Source organism: Ursus arctos, unplaced genomic scaffold (assembly GCF_023065955.2).
Source record: "Ursus arctos isolate Adak ecotype North America unplaced genomic scaffold, UrsArc2.0 scaffold_10, whole genome shotgun sequence".
Taxonomy (NCBI): domain Eukaryota; kingdom Metazoa; phylum Chordata; class Mammalia; order Carnivora; family Ursidae; genus Ursus; species Ursus arctos.
In genome coordinates this window covers 58,148,524-58,171,261 of record NW_026622764.1, presented here as the reverse complement: position 1 = coordinate 58,171,261, position 22,738 = coordinate 58,148,524, and the positions used below count along the sequence as shown (strand labels likewise).

At 40.9% G+C, this 22,738-nt stretch overlaps 1 protein-coding gene across 4 annotated transcripts in view; it reads right to left on the bottom strand.

Annotated features, from left to right (window-relative positions):
• Positions 1 to 21,170, bottom strand: part of RNASEH2B (ribonuclease H2 subunit B) — a 76,409-nt gene extending 55,239 nt beyond the window's left edge. For all 4 annotated transcript variants that reach the window (XM_026493217.4, XM_026493214.4, XM_026493215.4 and 1 more), the window contains exon 1: positions 20,798 to 21,170. In XM_026493217.4, the coding sequence (XP_026349002.1) occupies positions 20,798 to 20,849 (52 nt within the window). In that variant the 5' untranslated portion in view covers positions 20,850 to 21,170. The remainder of the gene's footprint in view (positions 1 to 20,797) is intronic.
• Positions 21,171 to 22,738: the final 1,568 nt, after the last annotated feature.

Here is a 22,738-nt window from a genome sequence, read left to right as displayed (position 1 = left end):
TCAAAGGCAGAAATTTTCAGACTGGTTAAAAAAGTAGGTAATTGTCCACAATAGCTAAATCGTGGAAGGAGCCAAGATGCCCTTCAACAGATGACTGGATTAAGAAGATGTGGTCCATATATACAATGGAATATTACTCAGCTATCAAAAAGAACGATTTCTCAACATTTGCTGCAACATGGACGGGACTGGAGGAGATAATGCTAAGCGAAATAAGTCAAGCAGAGAAAGACAAGTATATGGTTTTACTCATTTATGGAACATAAGAAATAGCAGACAGATCAGTAGGAGAAGGAAGGGAAGAATGAAGGGGGGGGTAAACAGAAGGGGGAATGAACCACGAGAGACTATGGACTCTGGGAAACAAACTGAGGGCTTCAGAGGGGAGGGGGGTGGGGGAATGGGACAGGCTGGTGATGGGTATTAAGGAGGGCACGTATTGCATGGTGCACTGGGTGTTATACGCAAGTAATGAATCATGGAACTTTACATCAAAAACTAGGGATGTACTGTATGGTGACTAACATAATATAATAAAAAATTATTTTAAAAAAGTAGGTAATACTATATGCTGCCTATAGAAACACACTTGAAAGATGCAAGTAGATTAAAAGGAAGGAAGAAGGGGGCGCCTGGGTAGCGCAGTCGTTAAAGCGTCTGCCTTCGGCTCAGGGCATGATCCTGGCATTCCGGGATCGAGTCCCACATCGGGCTCCTCCACTGGGAGCCTGCTTCTTTCTCTCCCACTCCCCCTGCTTGTGTTCCCTCTCTCTCTGGCTGTCTCTCTGTCACATAAATAAATAAAATATTAAAAAAAAAAAGAAGGAAGAAGATACATCACCCTTTTCACGCTAACACTAAAAGAAAGATGCAATGGCTCTGTTAATAACAGACATTGAACATTACCAGCAATAAAGAAGGTCATCTCACTGACTGACTTATTGCACTTAGCACTACAACGTCTAGCTCTGTCCACGTTGCTGCAAACGGCGATTTCGTTCTTTTCTATGACTGAGTAATATTCCATTGTATATTCATATACCACCTCTTCTGTATCCACTCATCTTTGATGGACACTTGGATTGCTTCCATATCTTGGCTATTGTAAATGATGCTGCAACAAACACAGGAGTGCATATATCTTTTCAAATTAGTGTTTTCATTTCTTTGAGTAAATACCCAGTAGTCAAATTACTGGATCATATGGTAATTCTAGCTTTAATTTTTGGGGGGAGCTTCCATACTGTTTTCCATATGATTTCACTCATATTTGGAATTTAATAAACAAGACAAATGAATAAAGAAAGAAAAGAAACAAACAATAAAACAGATTCTTAACTACAGAGAACTGGGGGTTGCCAGAGGGGTGGTAGGTGGGGGGATGGGTGAAACAGGTGAAGAGGATTAAGAGGACACTCATCGTGATGAGTACTGAGGAATGCGTGGGATTGTGGTATCACTGTATTGTACACCTGAAACTAACATATGTATGTTAATTATACCGGAATTAAAAAAAAAGTAAATTTTTTTTTAAAAAGGTCATGTGATTTCCTAATGATAAAGGGCTCAAGAGGAAATAATCCTAAATGTCTATGCTCACAAATACAGAGCTTCAGGATGCACTGGGTAAAAGCTCATAGAGCCCTCTGCCTCGTCTCCAACTCCTGGCCACCGCTAATCTGTTCTCCGTCTCTCTAGTTTTGTGATCTTGAGAATGTTATATAAACGGAACCATACAGATTTAATTTTAAGAATCTTTTAAGACTTTCCTCTCTGCAACTTATAAAAATGTGAAGGATAAAGTTTAGCACTGTTAAAAACTTTTCCACAAAACTAAGACAGGTTGTGGTTTTCCCTCCCTCACCCTGCCGTTCACTATTCCAGCATCGCTGTCTCCATTATGTTTCAAGGCACAGAAAAGGTGACCTCTCTCTCTTTCAGCAATACACCATTTTACTTCAGTACTACAGAAAAACTTTCAACTTTAACTTGGTGAATCATTATTGATTTTTTTGTTTCCTTTTTTTCAGTAGAAAGTTCTGGTTCTAGTGATTTTTGCCAGGTCTCCCTCAGCCTTCCCAATCTTCCAGCACTTAAAATAATTAAAATTTATAAACACCAAAAGTCTAAAATATATATTTTTAACAACTATACAAGGCAAGCAGTGTTTCCATTTTTCCCAGGAAGAGCACTAAATCCAGAGGATTAGCTATAGCCTAAAATGTCAAACTGTAAGAACTTTGGAATTACTAAGTACAAATAAATACTGACATTAATGTGTTCTGCTGCAAATGCCAGGCTTCTCTGAAATATACTTTGAGATGTATTAGCGTAGATAATGCTGAAATGTCTATGTAGGGAAAACAGTCATCTCTTCTCACTTGTGCCAATAAAATAACCTGCTGTTGGACTGAATCTTTCAACACAGAATTCCAAGTGAGACGCTATCATCAGGTTGTTTTACCTCTTCAACGATAGAAAGGATTTTAAAATTAATCTCTCCTGCCTGCTTCACTCGTGCACGTATTAACTACTGATTAGCAAGCACATGCAGCCTGCTCCCGTGAGGAGCTTTGCGCTGTTCCCTGGAAGAGACAGACATTGAGTCAAACGATCATACAAATGTAGACTCCAAATGTAACAGCTGCTAAGAAGAAATACATGGAATTTGAAACCTTAAGATAGAGGATACAACAGAAAGGAGCAGGTCTGAGAAGGCTTCCTGCGCCTCACATTAAGTTCTTTGCTTTGATGGCTAAGAAGTCAAAGGAATTATGCGTTCACTTCACCAGTGAAATCTTCGGTAGACTCCTGGGCCAAACTCAAGCCACAGAAGGGCTTTGTTTGATGTGCACAGTTGAAAAAATTTGAATTTAGGCACCCATATTTGGAAATCGGGTGATTCTAAAGTGCAGACTTCAAATATATTTTCCCTAGATATGAAAAAAAAAAAAATTACGAGGCAAAGATTCTGCCTTGCACAGTCAAACCTGGCAACAACAAACTAATTTTGTCAAACTCCAGCTGCCACTTTCTAGTTTCCCTTAGTCCTCTGTACCATCTCATATACCCATCTTGTGGTCGGACGATTACCGGATGCCATGTATGTCCTCACTAAACCGCGTTCTTGTCTGCTAGAATCTATGTACCCACAGCACCAAGTATCAGATGCTGAATAAATAACCATTTAGTAACAAACACCACCCTCTTACTGAATCTTTTTTTAAATTACCAATCTTTATTTTATTTTATTACCAATTTTCTGTTCCCAGCTCAGATACTATCCTAGGCACTAAGGATACAGCTGTGAATAAAACAACAGCCCCCTGCCCTCAGAGCAAGACTGCATGCATTACTTCCTTTATCTTCCCCACCCCCACCCCACCTACTTCCCCAGCCCACTTCATCAAGCCCCATGCTCCACCCTCCCCTCTCAATCAACCAGTCTTACAGGACAGGGAATAGGGCCCAGACCTACCAGACCCTGGAGGCCCTGGGTCCAGAACAGAAAATGCATTCCAAAAAGGTGAGCCACTTACAAAATTTAAAATTTGCTAGGAGCCACATTAAAAATAGGTAAAATTCGTGTTGATAATATATTTTACTTAACCCAATATATCTATTTTTGTTTCAACATGTAAAGAAAATTTCATATAAAATGTGTTAGTATGATATTACCTGCGGATTTTTTATAGATGCCCTCTATCAGACTGAGAAAGTTCCCTATTCCTAATTTTTGGACTGTTTTTTAAGATGAAATAGTGCCATATTTTCTCAAACACTGTTTCTGTGGCTGTTAAGACAGTTATGTAGTTTGGGGCTCTTATTTTATTAAAATGGTATATCATATTGATTGATTTTGGTATGTTGAACCAATATTGCATTCCTAGGATAAATCCCACTTGGTCATGGTGTATAATGCTCTTTACATAATTCTGGATTTGGTTTGCTAGTTGCTGAGAACTTTTGCATCTATGTTCATAAGGGATATTGATCTGTACTTTCCTATGCCTTTGTCTGGTTTTGGTATGAAAGTAATACTGGCCTCACAGAATGAACTGGGAAATGTTCTCTCTTTTTCCTTTTTTGGGGAAAAGTTTATAAAGGATTCATATTAACATGTTCAAGGTTTAGTGGAATTTACCATGAAGCTATGTAGGATTGTGTTTGGTTTTTTTTTTCCATAGGAAGCTTTTAATTTACTAACCTAATTTCTTTACTTGCTATAGGTCCATTCAGATTGTGTATTTCTTCCTGAGTTGGTTTTGGTAATTTATGCCATTCTAGGGCTTTGTCCATTTCATCTAAGTTACCTATTTCCTTGGCATACAGTTGTTCGTAGTGTCCCCCATGATCCTTTTTAATTTCTGTAAGATCAGTAGTGATGTCCCTCTTTCGTTCTTGATTTTAGTAATTTGAATCTTCTCTCTTTCTTGGCCATTTTAACTAAAGATTCAGTAATTTTGTTGATCTTTTCGAAAGGACCAACTTTGGTTTCATTGATTTTTCTATTCTTTACTTTGTTTATTTCTGCTCTAATCTTCATTCCCTTCTCTTCTATTTGCTTTGGGTTTGGTTTGTTCTCCTTTTTCTAGTTTCTTAAACTGAAGTTTAGGCTATTTGAGACCTTTCTCCTTTTTAGGCATATACAATTACACATTTTGCTCTGAACACTGATTTACCTGCATCCCTTATGTTTTTTATGTAGTTTGTATCATTTTCGTGCATTGCATTCATTTGATCCATTGGTTATTTTAAGAGTGTGTCATTTAATTTCCACATATTTGTGAATTCCCCAAATTTCCTTCTGCTATTGCTTTCTATCTTAATTTCAGTGTTTTTGAAGAGCATATATTGTATAATTCCAATGCTTTTAAATGTAATGAGGTTTGTTTTATGGCCTGTGATACAGTCTCTCCTGGAGAATGTTTCATGTTCACTTAAGGAGAATGTGTATTCCATTGTTCAGTGGAGTGTTCTACAGATGTCTCTTAAGTCTAGTCATTTTATAGTGTTGGTCAAGTCGTCTTAGTTGTTTTAGCCATATTGGAAATGGGTTATTTAAATCTCCTACTACTATTATTCCACTGTGTATATCTACCTTCAATTCTATCAGGTTTTGGTTCATGTATTTTGGGGCTCTGTCATTAGGTGTATATATGTTATAATTCTTATATCTTCCTAATAGACTAACATTGTTATCATTATAAAATATCCCTTTTTGCATCCAGCAACAATTTTTGTCTTAAAGTCTATTTTATATGATATTAGTATAGCCACTCTAACTCTTCTTTGGTTACTGTTTGCATGGTACATCTTTTTTCCATCTGTTTATTTTCAACCCATTTGTGTCTTTTAATTTAAAGTGTGCATCATTAGATAATATATAGTTGAGTCATACCCCCCCACACACCCATTGTGCCAATCTCTGCCTTTTAATAGGAAACTTTAATGCATTTACTTTTAATTTAATTATAGAGAAGGTAGGATTTACATCTGCCACTTACCTTTATTTGCTATATGCCATATGGTTTTGTTCCTCTATTCCTCTATTACTGCCTTCTTTTATGTTTAATAGATATTTTCTAGTGCATTGTTTTAATTCTCTTGTTGTTTCTTTTACTCTATTTTGGGAGGAGTTGTTTTCTCAGTCATTGTCTTGAGAGTTACAATTGGCAACTTAACTTAAAACAATGTAGTTCAGATTAATATTAACTTGAAAATTTCAATAGTAATGAGAAACTTTCCTGCAATATATTCCTTTTCCTCCCCCCTCCTTTGCACTATTATTATATGCCATATACATATATATATATACATGCACACACATCCATATACACACAGACATATATACACACACACAAATTATACCTCTATATAAGCCCATCAACCATTTTATATTTTTTGCCTTATGAAGTTGTATTTAAAAAAATTTTTTTAAAGACTTATTTATTTTAGAGAGCGAGAGAGCATGAGTGGGAGGGGTAGAGGGATGGGGAGAGAATCTTAAGCAGACTCCATACTGAGCCCAGAGCCCGACACAGGGCTCAATCTCACGACAATGGGATCATGACCTGAGCTGAAACCAAGAGTCAGACGCTCAACTGACTGTGCCACCCAGGTGCCCCTGAAGTTGTACTTTAAATCAGACAGAAAAGAGTTACAAACAAAAATACATTTGTACTGTCTTTTATAGTTTGCTATGTATTTATCTTTACCAGTTCTCTGTATTTTTTGTGTGGATTCAAGTCACCATCTAGTCTCTTTTCCTTTCAATCCGAAGGACTCCCTTCATGATTTTTGAGGGTCAAGTCTGATAGTGATGAATTCCCTCAGTTCTTCTATATCTGAGAATGCCTTAGTTTCTCCCTCAATATATAAATTAACTATATATATATATATAAACTATAAATTTGGTACCTTTTAAAGATTTTATTTATTTATTTGAGAGAGAGTGGGAAAGAGAAAGAGAGAGAAGAGCAAGCATGAACTGGGGGAGGGGCGGGGGAGAGGTAGAGTCAGACTCCCCTGAGCAGGGAGCCCAATGCAGGGCTCAATCCTGGGACTCCAGGATCATGACCTGAACCAAAGGCTGACGCTTAACTGACTGAGCCACTCAGGTACACCTCTCCCTCAGTTTTGAAAGATAGTTTTGCCAGATACAGAATTCTTGGTTCAGTATCTGTTTCTTTCAGTATCTAGAATATGTCATCCAACTAACTTCTGGCCTCTATGATTTCTAATGAGAAGTCAGCAATTTATTTTATTGAGGATCTCCATACTTCATAAGTCATATTCTCTTGCTGCTTTCAAGATTCTCTCTTTGTCTTTGTCATTTGACAGTTTGACTATGATGTGCGTAGGTGTGGCTCTCTTTCAGTTTATCCTACTTGGAGTTTATTGAGGTTCTTGAATATGTAAAGTTTCTCATCAAATTTGGGAGGTGTTTGTCCATTCTTCAAATATTCTTTTTGCCTCCTTCTTTCTCTCTTCTCCTTCTGCGCCTCCCACTATACATACGTTGGTATGCTCAGTGGTACACCAAGGTCTATGAGATTATGTTCAATTTTCTTAATGCTTTTTTCTTTCTGTTCCTCAGCTCAGCTAATCTTAATTGACCTATCTTCAAGTGTGCTGTTTCTTTTCTCTGCCAGTTCAAATATGCTATTGAGCCTGTTAATGAATTTTTCATTTCAGTTGTACTTTTCAACTCCAGAATTTATATGTTCTTTTATAATTCCTATTTCTCTTTATTGATACAATCTATTTTGTGAGATTTCATTGTCAGACTGTCCTTTAAGTTTTTAGACATATTTTGCTTTAGTTTTTTTTAAATATATTTATAATAGCTGATTAAAATCTTTGCAGAATAAGTCCAACAACTGGGCCCCCTCAGGGACAGTTTTTATTTACTACTTTTTTTCTCCTGTGTATAAACCTACCCTCCTTTTTCTTCCAGTGTCCCACACAATTTTTTTTAAAACTAGACATTTTAGATAATATAATAATTACTGTGACAATTCTGGAAACCAGACTCCCCGGCCCCAACTCCCCAAGATTTATTGTTGCTGCTTTTTGTTATCATTGCAGTTGTTGCTGTTCATCTCGTGACCTTCCTGGACTAATCCTATAAAGTCTGTATTCCCTGTAACCTCAGTTAGTAAACTAGTTTACTGGATAGCTAATGATTAGTCTGAGATTTCCTTAAATGTTTTGAACAAATAAGCCCCCCAACATTTGCTAAAGAGTTCTGCATGTGTTTTGGGATATGCCTGCAACACTCGAGTACTTTAAACTTCTGCTTTAGCTTTTATTAACTGCTTGCCTAGGACCTCAAAATCAGAGGTGAGAGATTAGGGCCTTGTCAGGTCTTTCCTGGGCATGCACACAGTCCTGAATATGTGCTCAGCCTTTTAATTTCCTAGGACTAAGTCAGAGCTTTTCAAAGTCCCTTACGGGGGTATCTTATCCCCATATCTCTCTTTTAACCTACTGGCCAGGTCCTTATTTGCCCAATTGCTATTGCTCCTTTAGCAGCTGCTATGTTAAACAATTGCCACTGATTATTTTTGACAAAAGCCCTGGGGACAGGATATTTCCTGCAGAGCAAGTTCTAAACTCCAACCAGCTTTTCCAGGGAACTACAAGACAGGTCAAATAGGGACAATGATCTGGGAATGGGACTGTTTAAGAAGCTCCAAATGAGGCCTGTCCAGTCCAGTGGTTGCAATGCTGCTGGTTTTTACAAGTACCATGTTTGCAAGACTGCTGGTTTTCAAGGTTACTGTAGACCTGAGGAGAGGGATATGTGAGCAGTTCAAGTTACAATGCCACAAACCCTGCTTAATGAGATTCAGCAGTTTTTCTTGAATAAACACTTCTCAGATTGTTGGAAGACTTTGGTTAATTTCAAGAGTTTTGAAAAAGTTGATTTTGGTCATCTTTGCCAATGTTTTCATTGCTTTTATGGAGGGGTGGATTTACCCCCACTAGATTTTGAAGGCTTAGCATAAGTAAAGAACTCATATTGCTATAAGACTTCAGATAAATTCTTTAGTCTATACCTGGCCTTAGGCACACAAAATTACTTGTGACTATAAATTAAAGGCTCCATGAAAGTTAAGGAATTTTTTAAAATTTTCATTTAAATCTGGGAAAATCCTGGGTCATCCCATCGACCAGTTCCTCACCCACAAGTTTAGAAGCTCCATCTTTTTTCTAACTTTTACCTGCATCTAGCATAGCTAAATTAATTAAGGAAGAAAAAAATCTGCTTTTAGAATAATGGGAAAGAATCAGAAAAGTAAGAGAGTGGGAGTGTGGTGAAGGCTTTTCCTCTATTAATCTATTTTTAGTTGAGGCCTATCTCTTTGATAATGTCAGCATAAAAAAAGCACAAGATCTGGAGACAGAGAGGTCCATAATCCACTCGCAGCTCCTCTTCTTGTTCAGCAGTATGAACTAGGGCACAATACTCAGACTCTGTTGCCTCAGTTGTTTCATTTATAAAATGGGCATAATAATTATTATTATTTTAAAGGTTTTCTTAAGCTTAAATATATGTGAAAGTGCCTAGAACATGTAATAGGCACTCAATTAAAAACCAGTTTCCTTTCTCTGGATGATATGGAAACATTAAGAATATGTAGGGAATAATAAGATCAAAATATAAAAGTCAAAAATTTTAAGCACAGAATTACCTAAGGGCCTAACAATTAGCTTTCCAAGAAGAGATTAAATTAGGACCAGGATGTCCTTTTTAAAAAGTCAAAATATAATGCATTTTATGTGCAAAAATTAAGATCATGTATAGTAAGGTACCCAGTTTTTGGCATATGTGATATGCTGAATAAATGTTACATGACTGTGTTGTTTAATTTTAGAAAAAGCTCAGTAAGAAATGGTAAAACAAGTTTTGATACTTAACAAGCTGAACTTCATTTATCTAGAAAATTGATGCATATGAAACACCTTCTTCTAAAACTATAACTTCTAAAACTTCAACTTATATTTTTTTAAGAGTAGGCTTTACATTTTCTTTTTCTTTTCTTTTCTTTTCTCCCTTCCTTCCTTCCTTCCTTCCTTTCCTTCCTCCCTTCCTCCCTTCTTTCTTTCTCTTTCTTTCTTTCTTTCTTTCTTTCTTTCTTTCTTTCTTTCTTTCTTTCTTTCTTTCGACTGTTTTCTCTTATATAAGAGATGACATAAGCCATGCTGGCCAAAAGAGTGTTTTCACAAAAATAAAAAAATTCAAACAAATCAGAAGTCGGTACTCCATCTTTTTGGTCATTTTGGACTTAGTAATATCTTAAACTTCCCAATTGTCTCCAGCCCTGCCACTCTAGCTTCTTATGTCTAAGCAATTCCATAGCAGTTTTTTCACGGTCTTTGTGTCTTCTATAAAGACCCAATTTTATGTCTCATTGGTCACCATTAACTCTAGCAGCAAGTCTTCCATCTGTTTACCATCGTGATCTAAACACCTCAACAGAAAGGAAAGTCTGATTGCTTCTTTCCTGATATTTGAACTTTAAAGAAAACATACCAGTGATAAAGAGACAACTGTACCCAATGAATGTAAAATAACGAATCGTAGCTAATATGTATTGGACGTTTACTACACACCAGGCAATGTCCCTGATATAAATTACATAATGTTATCCTTATAACATCTCTATGAAGTAGGTACTATTTTGATTCCCACGTTTTTGTGTGAGATACTTGCCCAAAGTTAAGAAACCTGCTCAAGGTCACAGAGCTATTTTACTATACACAGAGCCAAGAATAAACTCAGGCAACCAACAGTTGAAACTATGACACTTTAGAGAAATTTTTAATCTCCAACCTCACCCGTCTTAACTCAAAAAACCCAAGCTGCAGCTCTGAAGTACAATAACTATCTTGTACAACTGTTCTCTTGTGACACGGACATCTCAAACTCGTCTGTCTCCTCTTGTTGTGTCCTGCCCAACCTTGAGGACCAGAGAGTCATCTAATCAGCTTTCTCCACTCCAGTGCAACCAGTATCCCACTCCGCCAGGGCTGCGTGTGGCAGAAGGAAAAGGGGGGGGGGGGGTTGGCTGGGGAAAATGAGAAAGAGAAAAGGGTTGGATCAAAAAAGATATAAATAAAGCATGAGAGAAATCTGTTGTGGGATACAAGAAACATCGAGTGATAAACAGATAAAGTCAAGCCTGACCAGATGTGAGAAAAGGAAACTGATCTTCCTATTAGCGAATGCAATATCCTACACACAGCCACGTACACCCCCAAGTTTTCTGTGATAACTGAGTACACAGCATGGATCAATGCATGGACTTAACCATTCTGTAACATTGAAAAGTTAGTCAGAAGTATTGTAGAAGCCAAAATGGAACATTATTTTTCATCTTCAGACTATATGGTATGGGTCGTACAGTTGATATGAAGTTATTTATCAACCAGTTTTTAAACTTGGCAGCTCTTTCTTATCCTTCTCTTGGTTGAGACAAGTTTCATATCGTTTAAAGTTCAAAGACATGAGACAGGAGAGAGAGCCCCCTTTTTGCCAAGTGTTCTTATGACTTGGAAGCAATGGACATTTGTTCATGGCCCTGTCTGATTTTTGGCACACAACAGATAACGCTCTGAGAAACACACACCCACTGTTACAGGGAAAAGAAAGAACAGACATCAAAGCACCACTTACTTTATTTTTAGATACCATATCAAGGCTATTCAGTTTTCTTAAGATCTAATAGGAAAAAAAAAAAAAAAGACGAGAGCATCACTCTCATGCAACACAGTGACCTAAATAGGATCCAGTTCATTTTCTGTAGTCATCAGCCATCAGAACATATTCAACTCCCTTAGTTCCCGTCTGTTTGATCGCCAGGGATAGCTCCTTGGAAACACTTGGTTAGGACACAAATACAATGCATGCAAGACAAATCCGCGTAATTTTCAAGTTACTTGCCACTTCCAGGAATGCTAATTTCAGCAATAACTATATATCTTCCCTTCCCAAGATGTTACCACTACCATCAAAGAGATCTGGGTCATGTTCCTGGCTTTGAAGCTCTCAGCTTCCTTAAACACTACAGGAGGCAAACCAAGAAAGCTAGAGAGAGGCATGCACCAGAGAAATGCTTTTCAAGTTATGGGTTCCTCCAAGGATATCTTTTTAATTTTTAAGCTTTGAAGAAAGAAGAAAAAATAAAAATAAAAACTGGCCTTCACCAAGACCATAGAAGAGAAATCTCCATTTTCTCAGGGCTGTCCCTATCAATAGACATGTTTCTAGGATTGGCCTCTGTGCAGAAGAAGAAACTGATGAAAAACTTCAGGTGTGCAGCGAATTCAGAGCCACAAAGACCGACAATATATTGAGATGGAGCTCAGCTCTTGAAATATCTGGGAAGCAGGAAAATTCTGGAGAGGTTGAAAGGACAGATCTGACTGGGATGTCCAATAATGACCAGCATAGGAGGTATGCCTGGTCCCTGGTCATCAAATTGACAACAGAGGCAACCCCAGCCCTTTCTGATCCTCCCAGCTCTCCCATTCTGGTGAGGTACCACCAGTCAGTCAGCAGAGTGGCCTCCGGCACATAGCAGGGGTCCTAGAGGACTGGGGAGAGCCTGGAGTCTCTGCCATTTAATTCCTGTTGAGCGTTGGACAGATAATCTGACTTCTTGGAGTCTTGTAAAATGGTGACAATAAAGCTTGCCTTGACTACTTTCCAAGGGCATGGAGAGGGTCAACTACAATAACATACATCAAAGTGTACTGCAAAGGTATAGGAGCCAGAAGATACAGGCCCTAGAAGACAGGCTTCCTAAAAATTATATGAACCCTGGCTAAATGAGTTGCAGCTCAAATCTACTTCTTCATACAGTAAACGTCTGCCCCACCTATATGCCATCCAGCCAAAGAGAACACTGATAACTGAGAAACTGAGTGTGCTCTGCTGAGACAAGCCCGGTCCCCTGCGGCTCAGGCACACCAGTGAGTGAGGGCAGTGACTAGCTCTTGTGCTGCCTAGCCTCACCTTTTCTTCTTCTGGAAAAGTGCTCCTTACCCTCAAGTACCCCTCCGGCCTCCCCGTCTCCCAACTGGTGCTCCGGTGGGGCTTGCCCCTCATGGCTACAGCTTATATAGGGGGTAAGGCTGGGGTTTCATGTGACCGCAGTAGGGCCAGTCAGAAGGCTGTCTTGAAACAAGAAATAAGAGAAAAAGGGCAGCTCCCGACACCCAGCTGGCTCTTCCTAGGAATAGATGACCCAGCTAGGAAACTCCTAAAAAAATGTGGGCCAGGTTTTGTAACACAATTAGGATGGACTGACTCTACATTAAACAAACAGTAATTTCCATACTAAGGCAGACTGACTCATGGTCCATTCACACTGTCATCCTATTTATGGCAAGCACACCAAGGGATGTTTGCAGGACGCCATGGTTGTCCTGAAAAACTCAACCTCGAATGGCTTTCGAAGAATCCCAGCTTGCCATTGTGTCCACTACAGTTCTGCGAATTTCTGCTCACCTCTCTGGCATCCATTTGTATTTTCAGTCTTTACCCATCCTTAAATATAATCCATCCAGCACATGCGCACTGTGAAGCAGTACGTATCCAGCATGTTTGTTACAGCAGAAGTAAAGTCACAAGTAGAAAGAATACATTGTGAAATATAGGTAAAAACAGAAAAACAAGAAAAAAATAAGAACACTGACTTCATACTGGGATACACACAATATAAAAAGACTGGAAAGAACTATTTCTGAAACCGTTATTTCTCAGTGGCAAGATGATAGATAAATTATTTTCTTCTTTATCTTATTCTGTCTTACTAAAAGGGTATGTATTACTCTTCTACTAAAAAAAAAGTTGCTAAAAAAATACTAGGAGAAAAATGTCTAAATGAAGATTTAAGTGGTCAAAATTGAGCAACTGCTACAGCAGAGCCTCCCCAAATGTCTTAGGCTCCTGCAGAAAATCAGCTCTGGCTAGATACCGTGGCCCACTTGGATCCTAGCTGTTTCAGCGGCAGATAATAAAACAGGCATGAGAACACACAGCCCGCAGCCCATTCCACTTTAGCAACAGTCATACCTGCAGAGAAAGTCACCACCTAGAGATATTTGAAAAGCACATACAAAGGACTTCTAAACAAAAAGGCTGGAAGTCCTAAGTGACATGCTCTGCTTTCAGAGACACTGGGCAAGGGTGGGCTCTGAAGCTTAAGGCCAAGGTGTCCAGCATTGAGAAGCTGATGGTGGTGACACAGGAAGTACACACCTGTATTCTCTCCAGCCGCTGGCATGTACTGGGGCTTCAATACATCTTTAGATAAAAATGTAGTGAACTGGGACGCCTGGGTGGCTCAGTCAGTTAAGTGTCCGACTCTTGATTTCAGCTCAGGTCATGATCTCAGGATCATGAGTTCGAGCCCTGTGTTGGGCTCTGCACTGGGTGCAGAGCCTACTCAAAAAAAAAAAAAAAAAAAAAAAAAAAAAATAGTGACCTGAATAATCATGACGAAATGTGTAAGTAGGTTCAAGAGGTACCACTACCTTGCTCACTAACAGCAGAGAGGCTCAGAGGGAAGATGTCTTGGAGGAGCCATGGGCTGAGTTTAAAGGATAAGTAGGCAGAGAATGCCTACTTTGCCAGGCAGAGAATGTGGAGAAATACAGGCAGAGGTATAGGCAGACCCAAAGTCATGGGCATTCAGAGAAAGACATTGTATAACCCCAATAGCCCTCAGTATTTTAGTGAGTGTTACAGTGAATAAGTAGTATGAGTACATAATGAAATAAAGGCAGAAACAGAAAAATGAGAAAAATTTAGGAATACTAAAATTCATTTTGTGATCCATACAATGTCTTAGCTTTGTGGAAACTAAAGTTAAACTGAGCCTTGAAGAAAGGATAGAATTTGGATAGAAGTGGAAAAGGAGGACAAAGGGCAGTGTAACAAAGACTGCAGGAGAAAATGGAATGTGAGACATTTATCCTTTCAGTGAATGTTTACTGGGGCTAAGAGCTGTCCCAAGTCTGGGGCTAAGAGCTTCGGGTGCAAGGAAGAGCTTAGGAGACTGGGACTGTTCAGTCCCCTATAAAGATGAGGAAATTGAGACTTTACCAAGAGGATGAAATTTGTCCAAGGGCATAGTGACAATAAATAGCATAAGCCTAGTTTTAGGTGTGTTTTATTCTAACACTTTAGAAAATATTGATGACTTGTTTGTTTCTTAACATCATGGGAAAAGCTTAGAGGATATGGGGAAAATCCATGCAGCCCGTTTTCTGCTATTTAAATTAAAAATTATGTTTTCTTTAGGTAAATACCCAGTAGTGGAATTACTAGATCATATGGTAGTTCTACTTTTAATTTTTTGAGGAACCTCCATACTGTTTTCCACAGTGGCTGCACCAGTTTGCATTCCCACCAACAGTGCATGAGGGTTCCTTTTTCTCCACATTCTCACCACACTTTTTATTTCTTCTTTTTGATTCTAGCCATTCTGACAGGTGTAAGGTGATATCTCATGGTGGTTTTGATTTGCATTTTCCTGATGAGTGATGTTGAGGATCTTTCCATGTGTCTGTTGGCCATCTGTATGTCTTCTCTGGAAAAATATCTATTCAGGTCTTCTGCCCATTTTTTAACCAAATTATTTGGATTTTTTTCTGATGTTGGGTTATATAAATTCTTTATATACTTTGGAAATTAACCCCTTATCAGATATATTATTTGCAAATATATTCTCCTATTCAGTAGGTTGCCTTTTTGTTTGATGGTTTCCTTCACTGTGCAGAAATTTGTATTGATGCAGTCACAATTTTTTTAAAAAAGCTTTTTATTTTGATGTGCTTTTGCTTCCCTTGTCTTAAAAGACATATCTAGAAAAATGTTGTTATGGCCATCCCTATGTTTATTGCAGCATTATTTACAAGTGCCAAGATACGAAATGCAAGTGTCCATCAATGGATAAAGGAGATGTGATACACACACACACACACACACACACACACACACACACACACACACCAGAATATTACTCAGCCATAAAAAGGATAAGATCTTGCTATCTGCAACAAATGGATGGACCTAGTGTTTTATACTAAGTGAAATAAGTCAGCCAGAGAAAAATATGATTTCACTCACATGTGGAATATAAAAACAAAACAAACAAAAAGCAGAAACAGACCTATAAATACAGAGAACAAACTGATGGTTGCCACAGGGGAGGAGGTGGGGGGATGGGCAAAATGGGTGAAGGGGCTGGGAGACACAGGCTTGCAGTTACAGAATGACTAAGTCATGGGGATAAAAGGTACAGCGTAGGAAGTAGAGTCAACAACAGTGGTATAACAGCATTGCATGGGGACAGATGGTAGCTACACTGTGGTGAGCACAGCATAAGGTACTGAGCTGCTGAATTATTATGTGGTGTGCCTGAAACCAATGTAACATCGTGTATCAAATATACGTAAGTGAAAAAAATTATAAACATTTCTTACTTTCCTTTTATGAAAATTTTTTTCTGCCCTGGAGGGTAAATATGTGAGAGTGCTAAGTTCTTATAAATGTCCTCAGTCTTCCAGAACAATTCCTAGCAGGACGACATCAGGCTCAGCCTGATTACACCAACTGACAACTGATGGCGTCCATCCGCTTCAGAACGTGCTCTGCTGGCCAAGGGAGCAGATGTAATGGCCGTCTGAGAAAGGTCAGGGGGGTTCCCACCAAAGACAACTTTGTAAAGACAAAACCAGCCTCAGGATTTGTGTGAGAAATCTTAAACATGCTCCACGCTGGAGAATTCAGAGACTCCCACACGGCTGAAGGCCTGCAGAAGACCAGTCAGTAAAAGACAAATCTTCCAAGAAGCTGGGCTTAATAATTCAGAGGTTGTCTGAAATCAGCACTTGAATTGTTCCCCATCCCTCACCAAGCTAAGTACAGATTCCTCCCCCGTGAATAAGTGAAGCTTTCAGCTCACCAGCTACATTTCCAAACACAAACAGGCCGCATGCAAACAGTGTTGCCAAAGAACAAAAACCCCGCTTACATTTTTCTTCCGAGATTAACCATGTGCCCTTACTTAAGTAAAGGAGGAAAAAAGTTTTATGTGTTCTTTTCAGGGTCACCGGAAAGTCATTAAGGTCTGTAGCAATTCTCTTTACCACACACTTTAAACTATTACTTTTTTTCCCCCCAAATAAGAGGTGTTTCTTGTGGGCTTACTAAAAAGGTATAGGACTCAAATCAGAAGTAACATTAATATAAATTGTCTCTACCATTAAATAGGAAAATCACCTTTGCCTTTTAAATTTGATTTCTTTTTTAATCATTTAATTAAAACATAGTTCTAAAGTCTATATTCATATAATGCTTTCAAAGCTATTTTTGTCTTCTATGTGGAGAGACAGATCTGATGTTATTATTTGTGATTATCATGCTGACTCATAAAAGGCTCATTAATATATTTGGAATGACTAAGGCAGGCAGACCACCTGTGATTCTGATTTCCCAAAAAGCAACCCATCCTCTAACCCAGCAAAAGCTGGCATTATTCATGCTGTGGGGAAATAAATAACAAATACGACTCTTCCTAAAGTACTCTTTAACATCTATTTTCTTGAGATAAAGGGGAATAACTTCACTGCAAAACTTGTCTACAGCCGAAGATGTGATGTGGTCTACTTTGATCTGGGAGCGGTTTAATCAGGGGGCCGAATGGGAGATGCTTTCCGACTAAGCTATAACCCAAATGAATTTAGTGGTCCTGAGATCATTGCTGTCCTGCCTTTTATCCCTCACACAACATTAGGGCTTCCCAGTGTTTTGACATCTCCTTGGCCGTGGTGCAGTGACAGGGTTCAGCCACGCCGGCAATCCACACAATCTCGTATCCTACACTCAGTGAACCTGTTCCCAGCCCACCTTTCACGTTAGGGCCCATTCCAACTTAGCAGAATTGATCAGTGTACAAAACTGGGACTAGAGAAAAATATTAAAAATATGACTTAAATATTTACTTTTGGGACAGCAAAGAGGGATAGAAACTTATACCAAATTCTAAAAAATAGAGATGTTAATGGTCTCTTACAGTAACTAAAACTGCAAATAGGCTAGTACCCGCAGGCCATTTGGAGAAACATTTTAGACCATTCCAAACTACAAGAAATGCTTACCTTGCTTAAATGGGCGGCAGTCTGTCCCCACTGGCCTATGAAAATCAAGGCCCTAAGACTACTTCACAAGTATCCCTTCCAAGTTCCAGCTTTTGTTTTTCTGGGACATTTGACTTCTCCAAAGAAACTGAAAACGAGAGGCCTAAATAGTACTTTTTAACATACCCTTCAACATATAACACAATGCTATTGTAGGCAACCTGAGAAACAACATGAATTAAATGGCAGGAAAAAAGTTATCATTCCCAGGACCAGTGGCTTTGCGTTCGTCTCATGGATAATTCTCTAAAGTTCTATTTGACTCTTGGTTAATGTGCTCATGTTTCAACATAATACGAGTAAGCTTTTCGGATCCCAGAAATTTTCTAAAACTGAGTTCGAACTGCTTCCACCAAATGCTTTTGAAAAATTCTTATGTAATTTTTGTTTTCTTTATTAAGGGCCCAACTTCACTGTAGCTCTGGTGCTCACTCCAACCAGGATATAGTCTCCTTCTCTCAACGTACAACTTACTGGGGCTGATTTCTCATCTGCTAGGAAAAAGAACAACAAATATCTATCTGTGAAGACAGGCCTCATTGCCTGTGCTTCCGTGTGCACCCCTGAAGATATTAATTCTGGCCCCCACAAAGAGAACTAAACCTGAGGCTGGCCATGCCTGCCTCCCAGCCCACTCCCAAGGGCTGTCTCGGTGCAGTGGTTCCTACTGGAGTCCACAGACCCGTAGCACCAGCATCACCTGGGAACTTGTTGGAAATGCACATTCTTGGGCCCCATCCCAGAGCCAGGGAATGAAAAACTCTGGGGGTGGGGCCCCGTTGCCCAGGTGACCAATACCCTCAAGCCTGAGAAGCACTGTTGCACAGCAGGAACTATCAAGCCACCAATGTTTGTACAATCAGAGCCTGCAGGTGGCAGTAAAGGCCGGCTAGAAGGACACGAGCAGGAAGCTCAAGTTGTGTCACCGAACCAGCCTGCCTGGCAACACGGGTCCTGAACAGCCCGCTCAGCCTCCTCCAGTAAGTTCAAAGGTCACAGGACATCGCAGCTTCAAACAGGAAGCAGACTGAAATTCTCACGGCCCAGCAGTAAACTCATTAAACCTACAATTTTCAGGGATGCAATCGATATTTAATTATTTTGAAGGTTTTTTTGTTTAACACGGTGAGGACACAAACACACTTCACGAGTGAAAATGTCAATACTGATTAAACAGAACAAAATAAGAAACTCAAATTATTATCAGCCATTGTGTGTATCTGAATCATAATAACGCCCTTCATTCTGAAAGAATGATTAGAGTTCCTACGCTTAAAATCTCATCAAACTGATGTGACAAAAGCAAGAAGAGGATTTTTCTAACGTAAAGCATGTATACAGGTCGGCCTTTGCTAGATTCTGTCAAAACCCTGAATTTTGCTTTAATGGTTTTAGTATACAAACATCTGTAGTGAGGATGTGGACCAATGGGAACTCTCACACATTGCCAGTGGGAGTGTAATCAGTACAACCACTTCGGAAAACCGTTTAGCAGCATCTCCTAAAGCTGAACTTACAGGTACCTAGAACCAGCAATTCCATGTCTGGGTATACACCCCAGGGAAATGAGTGCCTCCTTCTACCAAAAGCCTCATCAAAGAATGTTCTTAGAAGTGTAGCTCACAATAGTTACAAACTGGAAAGAATCCAAATGCCCACCCACAGGAGAGGAAATACACATGGATATTTATCCAATAAAATATACCCAGCAGGGAAAACACAAACCAACCAATTAACCAAACCACTGCTACACACAATATGGATGAATTTCACAGATACGATGCTTAGTGAAAGAAGCCAGACCGAAGGAGTACACACTTAACCCAAACAGGCAAAACAATCTCTAGTGACAGACGTCAGCGTAAAGATTACTAAGGCTATCTAGCAACAGGCATGAGCTTGCTGATAAAGTTCTACATCTTGACTTGGAGGATCGTTACAGGGGGGTACACGTATGTATATGCAATGAAAATACAGGGGCATATTCATTGAATTGCACACTTAAATTTGTATACTGTATGTTATACCTCTTTATAAAGGGAGAAAACGTTAAACATACACACAAAAATTACCCTTGACAGACTGTCACACAATAATTTGCAATATTCATCATAAACGTCTAGGTTGCTGGGTAACTATAGCGTCATCAGAGTATTATTTGCTGTAAAAATAATGCATTTGCTATGCTAAATCTAAAAAATATAATGAACAAAGGATTTTCCTTATTTCAAATGTTATGCCAACATATCAACGTAGCATCCTATAAGAGGGCCAAACTTTTCTGACTTGCACTCCTTAGTCCCAAACTCCTTTTATGCTGACACTTACGAGAGCCCATCATCTGTGGAAACTGACTATCCATTATTCCAAGCCCCTGCAGACCCTGGATGGGAGGATGAAATGCCTGGCTCCAGCATTCCTGTCATAATCTACCCACGTGAATTTCTTTGAACCACCTTTGTCCTAACCCCTAGCAGCATCTGGCTTCCCTGCTGCCTAGCCATCCAAGACCTCGCCCAAAAAGCGCACAGTGTCCGAGGCCCTTCCGGGTCCACTGGATTCGATCCAGTGGGAACCCAGAGCCTGGGCCAGCTGCCGAGTGCGGAGAGTGGGGGACAGCAAATTGCACCCCAAAGCAGACACTCCCGGGCCTCACAGCGTGCTGCGAGACCCTGAGCCCATGTCGTTCCCCGGAGGCCTGCGGCCCACCCCAGCAGAGGCAATACGCTCCGTCCGTTTCTGCGCTTTCGGATTTGGGTTGTGAAAACGGCAGCTAGCTGTAAGGAGCCACGAAGACTAGGAGCAACGCTTTGGGAAGACAATCCCGTCCCGTACCCAGGTCCGAGGGGCGCACAGCGCCATTGCCCGCGGCGCCGGGGTTCCGCGCGTGCAGCGCGACCCGCTGGGGTGCGCGCGTCGGGCCACGGGCACCGAGGGCCGACGGGGGTCGCGCCCCGCCGCTCCAGGTGCAAGTCCTGCCGCGCGCCGTCCCCGTCGGCCGCTCCGCGCGCTCTCGGGCCGGGCCGGGCGGGCAGGAGGCCGGGCGAGGCGCGCCGCCGCCCGGGGCGGGCGTGTTTACCTGGAAGCAGGAACACGTGTTGCCGGGCGCGAGCCCGGTCCCCGCAGTCCATGCCGCCCGCCTTCTCCGCGGGGCGCGAGCCCGACGCCTGCAGGCCGGGCGGCCGCAGGCCTCACCGGCGGGGCGCGGGGCCTGGCAGGAGCCGGGGGAAAATGGCGGGAGAAGGGTCTATTCCGGGTAGCGCGGCGCGCCGAGGCGCCGGCAGAGCCCGGGAGGCGGCCCGCGGGACGAATTTACTTTCGTTTCCGGAGCCGGCCAGCTGCGCCTGTTAAGTTTTTAAATTTAGCGCCAGGCCGAGGCGACCCGAGTGGTGGCGCGTCGCCCGCCGGCTGGGGACGGGTCGCGGCCTCTCCCCTCTGCGGCACGGCCAGTGGTAGGTGCTCACCGAGGGCGCCGAGTGACGCGGCGCGCGGGGCGGCCGCCCGGGGACGCGGCGGCGGGAGGGGTCGCCTAGGCCCGCGAAGTGGTGGCGCGGCCGGCCGGGAGATTCCAGGTGCCAGAGCGGGGGAGGCCGGGTCCCCGGGGAGCGGGGCGCCGGGACGGGGGCACCGCCAGCTCCGGAGGGCTGGAGGATTCGCACACACGCAGCAGGGAGGAAGAGCCTGCGGCAGGTCCAGGTTACGGGCAACAGCGATCCGATCCCCACCCCGAGTCACTCTGACTTGTCAGTGTATCTTGTTTTATCAGTTGCGTTCTGCTTTGGAATTCATGTCAGAATATTTTATTTTGTGATTCATAACGCATTGTAAGCAGTCCTCAAATTGGGTTTAGCCCTCACCACTAAAAAGAGGTGAACAATTTGAGGCTCAAAATACGAATTTGTTATTTTGGAAGACTCTTTGTAATGAGTTAAAAAATACATTTGAAAAGCGATGTTTAAAGAGAGTCATGAAATTTGGGGATTTAAACTTTGAAAAATAAAATTTTATTTGAAAAAGTGGGGCCTGGTACGTGGTTTTTTAAGAAGATAATAAATACTTCTCTCATACTTTAAAGAATAGGTCTCCCTCCTCCCCCCAATCCCCATCCCCAGGGGCAATTACTGTTAACAGTTTCTTGTCTGCTCTCCCAAAATTTTTCCATGCACATACAAATCCATGTCTTACTTTTTGCACAAGTGGAAGAATAATATTACATAACTTTTAATGCCCTGCGCTCTTCTTGAAGACAGTTAAATCTGGCAGTACTAGATCTCAGCCTTCTGAAAAGGGTTTTACTTTCAAGTCCATTTCCCATGGCGGGTGGCAAATGCAGTTGAAGTGGACTGCCGAACACCTCTCTGGCTGAGGAGGGACCTCCAGACGCGAACGCTGGAACAGGCAGCCGATTAGTACGTCTCTGAGCTCTCCCCTCCCCCAAGATTATACCAAGGGAAAAGTTATGGTGTGTAAGCTAAATCCCTAGGCACGCCAGAGTCGTTACTAACAGCTACAAGAGAAACGTTACCCACAGCTCCCTCGCTCTCACAAACAGAGTTGTTTTCATTCTTCTCTGATCCTTTCCAGCCGTGGGCTGTATGAATATGTATTTGTTATGTGGTTGTTTTCACAGAGTGAAGACAATTGTGTCTGCTTTTCTCCCTTAACATTGTATAAACATGTTTTCCATGGCATCTAGAATACTGTTAATGGCGATATTATTTCACACTGCTAATGTACCAAGGTTACTTAACCATTCATATTTAGGTTCTTTCAAACTGTTTTTGTAAATAAGGCTACAATGCATACTGTCCGTGGACTTTGCAGAAGTTCGAAGCAATGAATTAGATGTACACATAGCAATGTGGATGCTTCATATCAAGAGAAAAAAAAAGTTAGATGCGGGACTAGATTTATAGCAGAATACCAAGTAGATAAATAAAAAACACACATAAAACAGCACTATATCTTTTATAAGGGTACATGCACCTTTAAGACCATGTATCAAACACACAAGGAATTC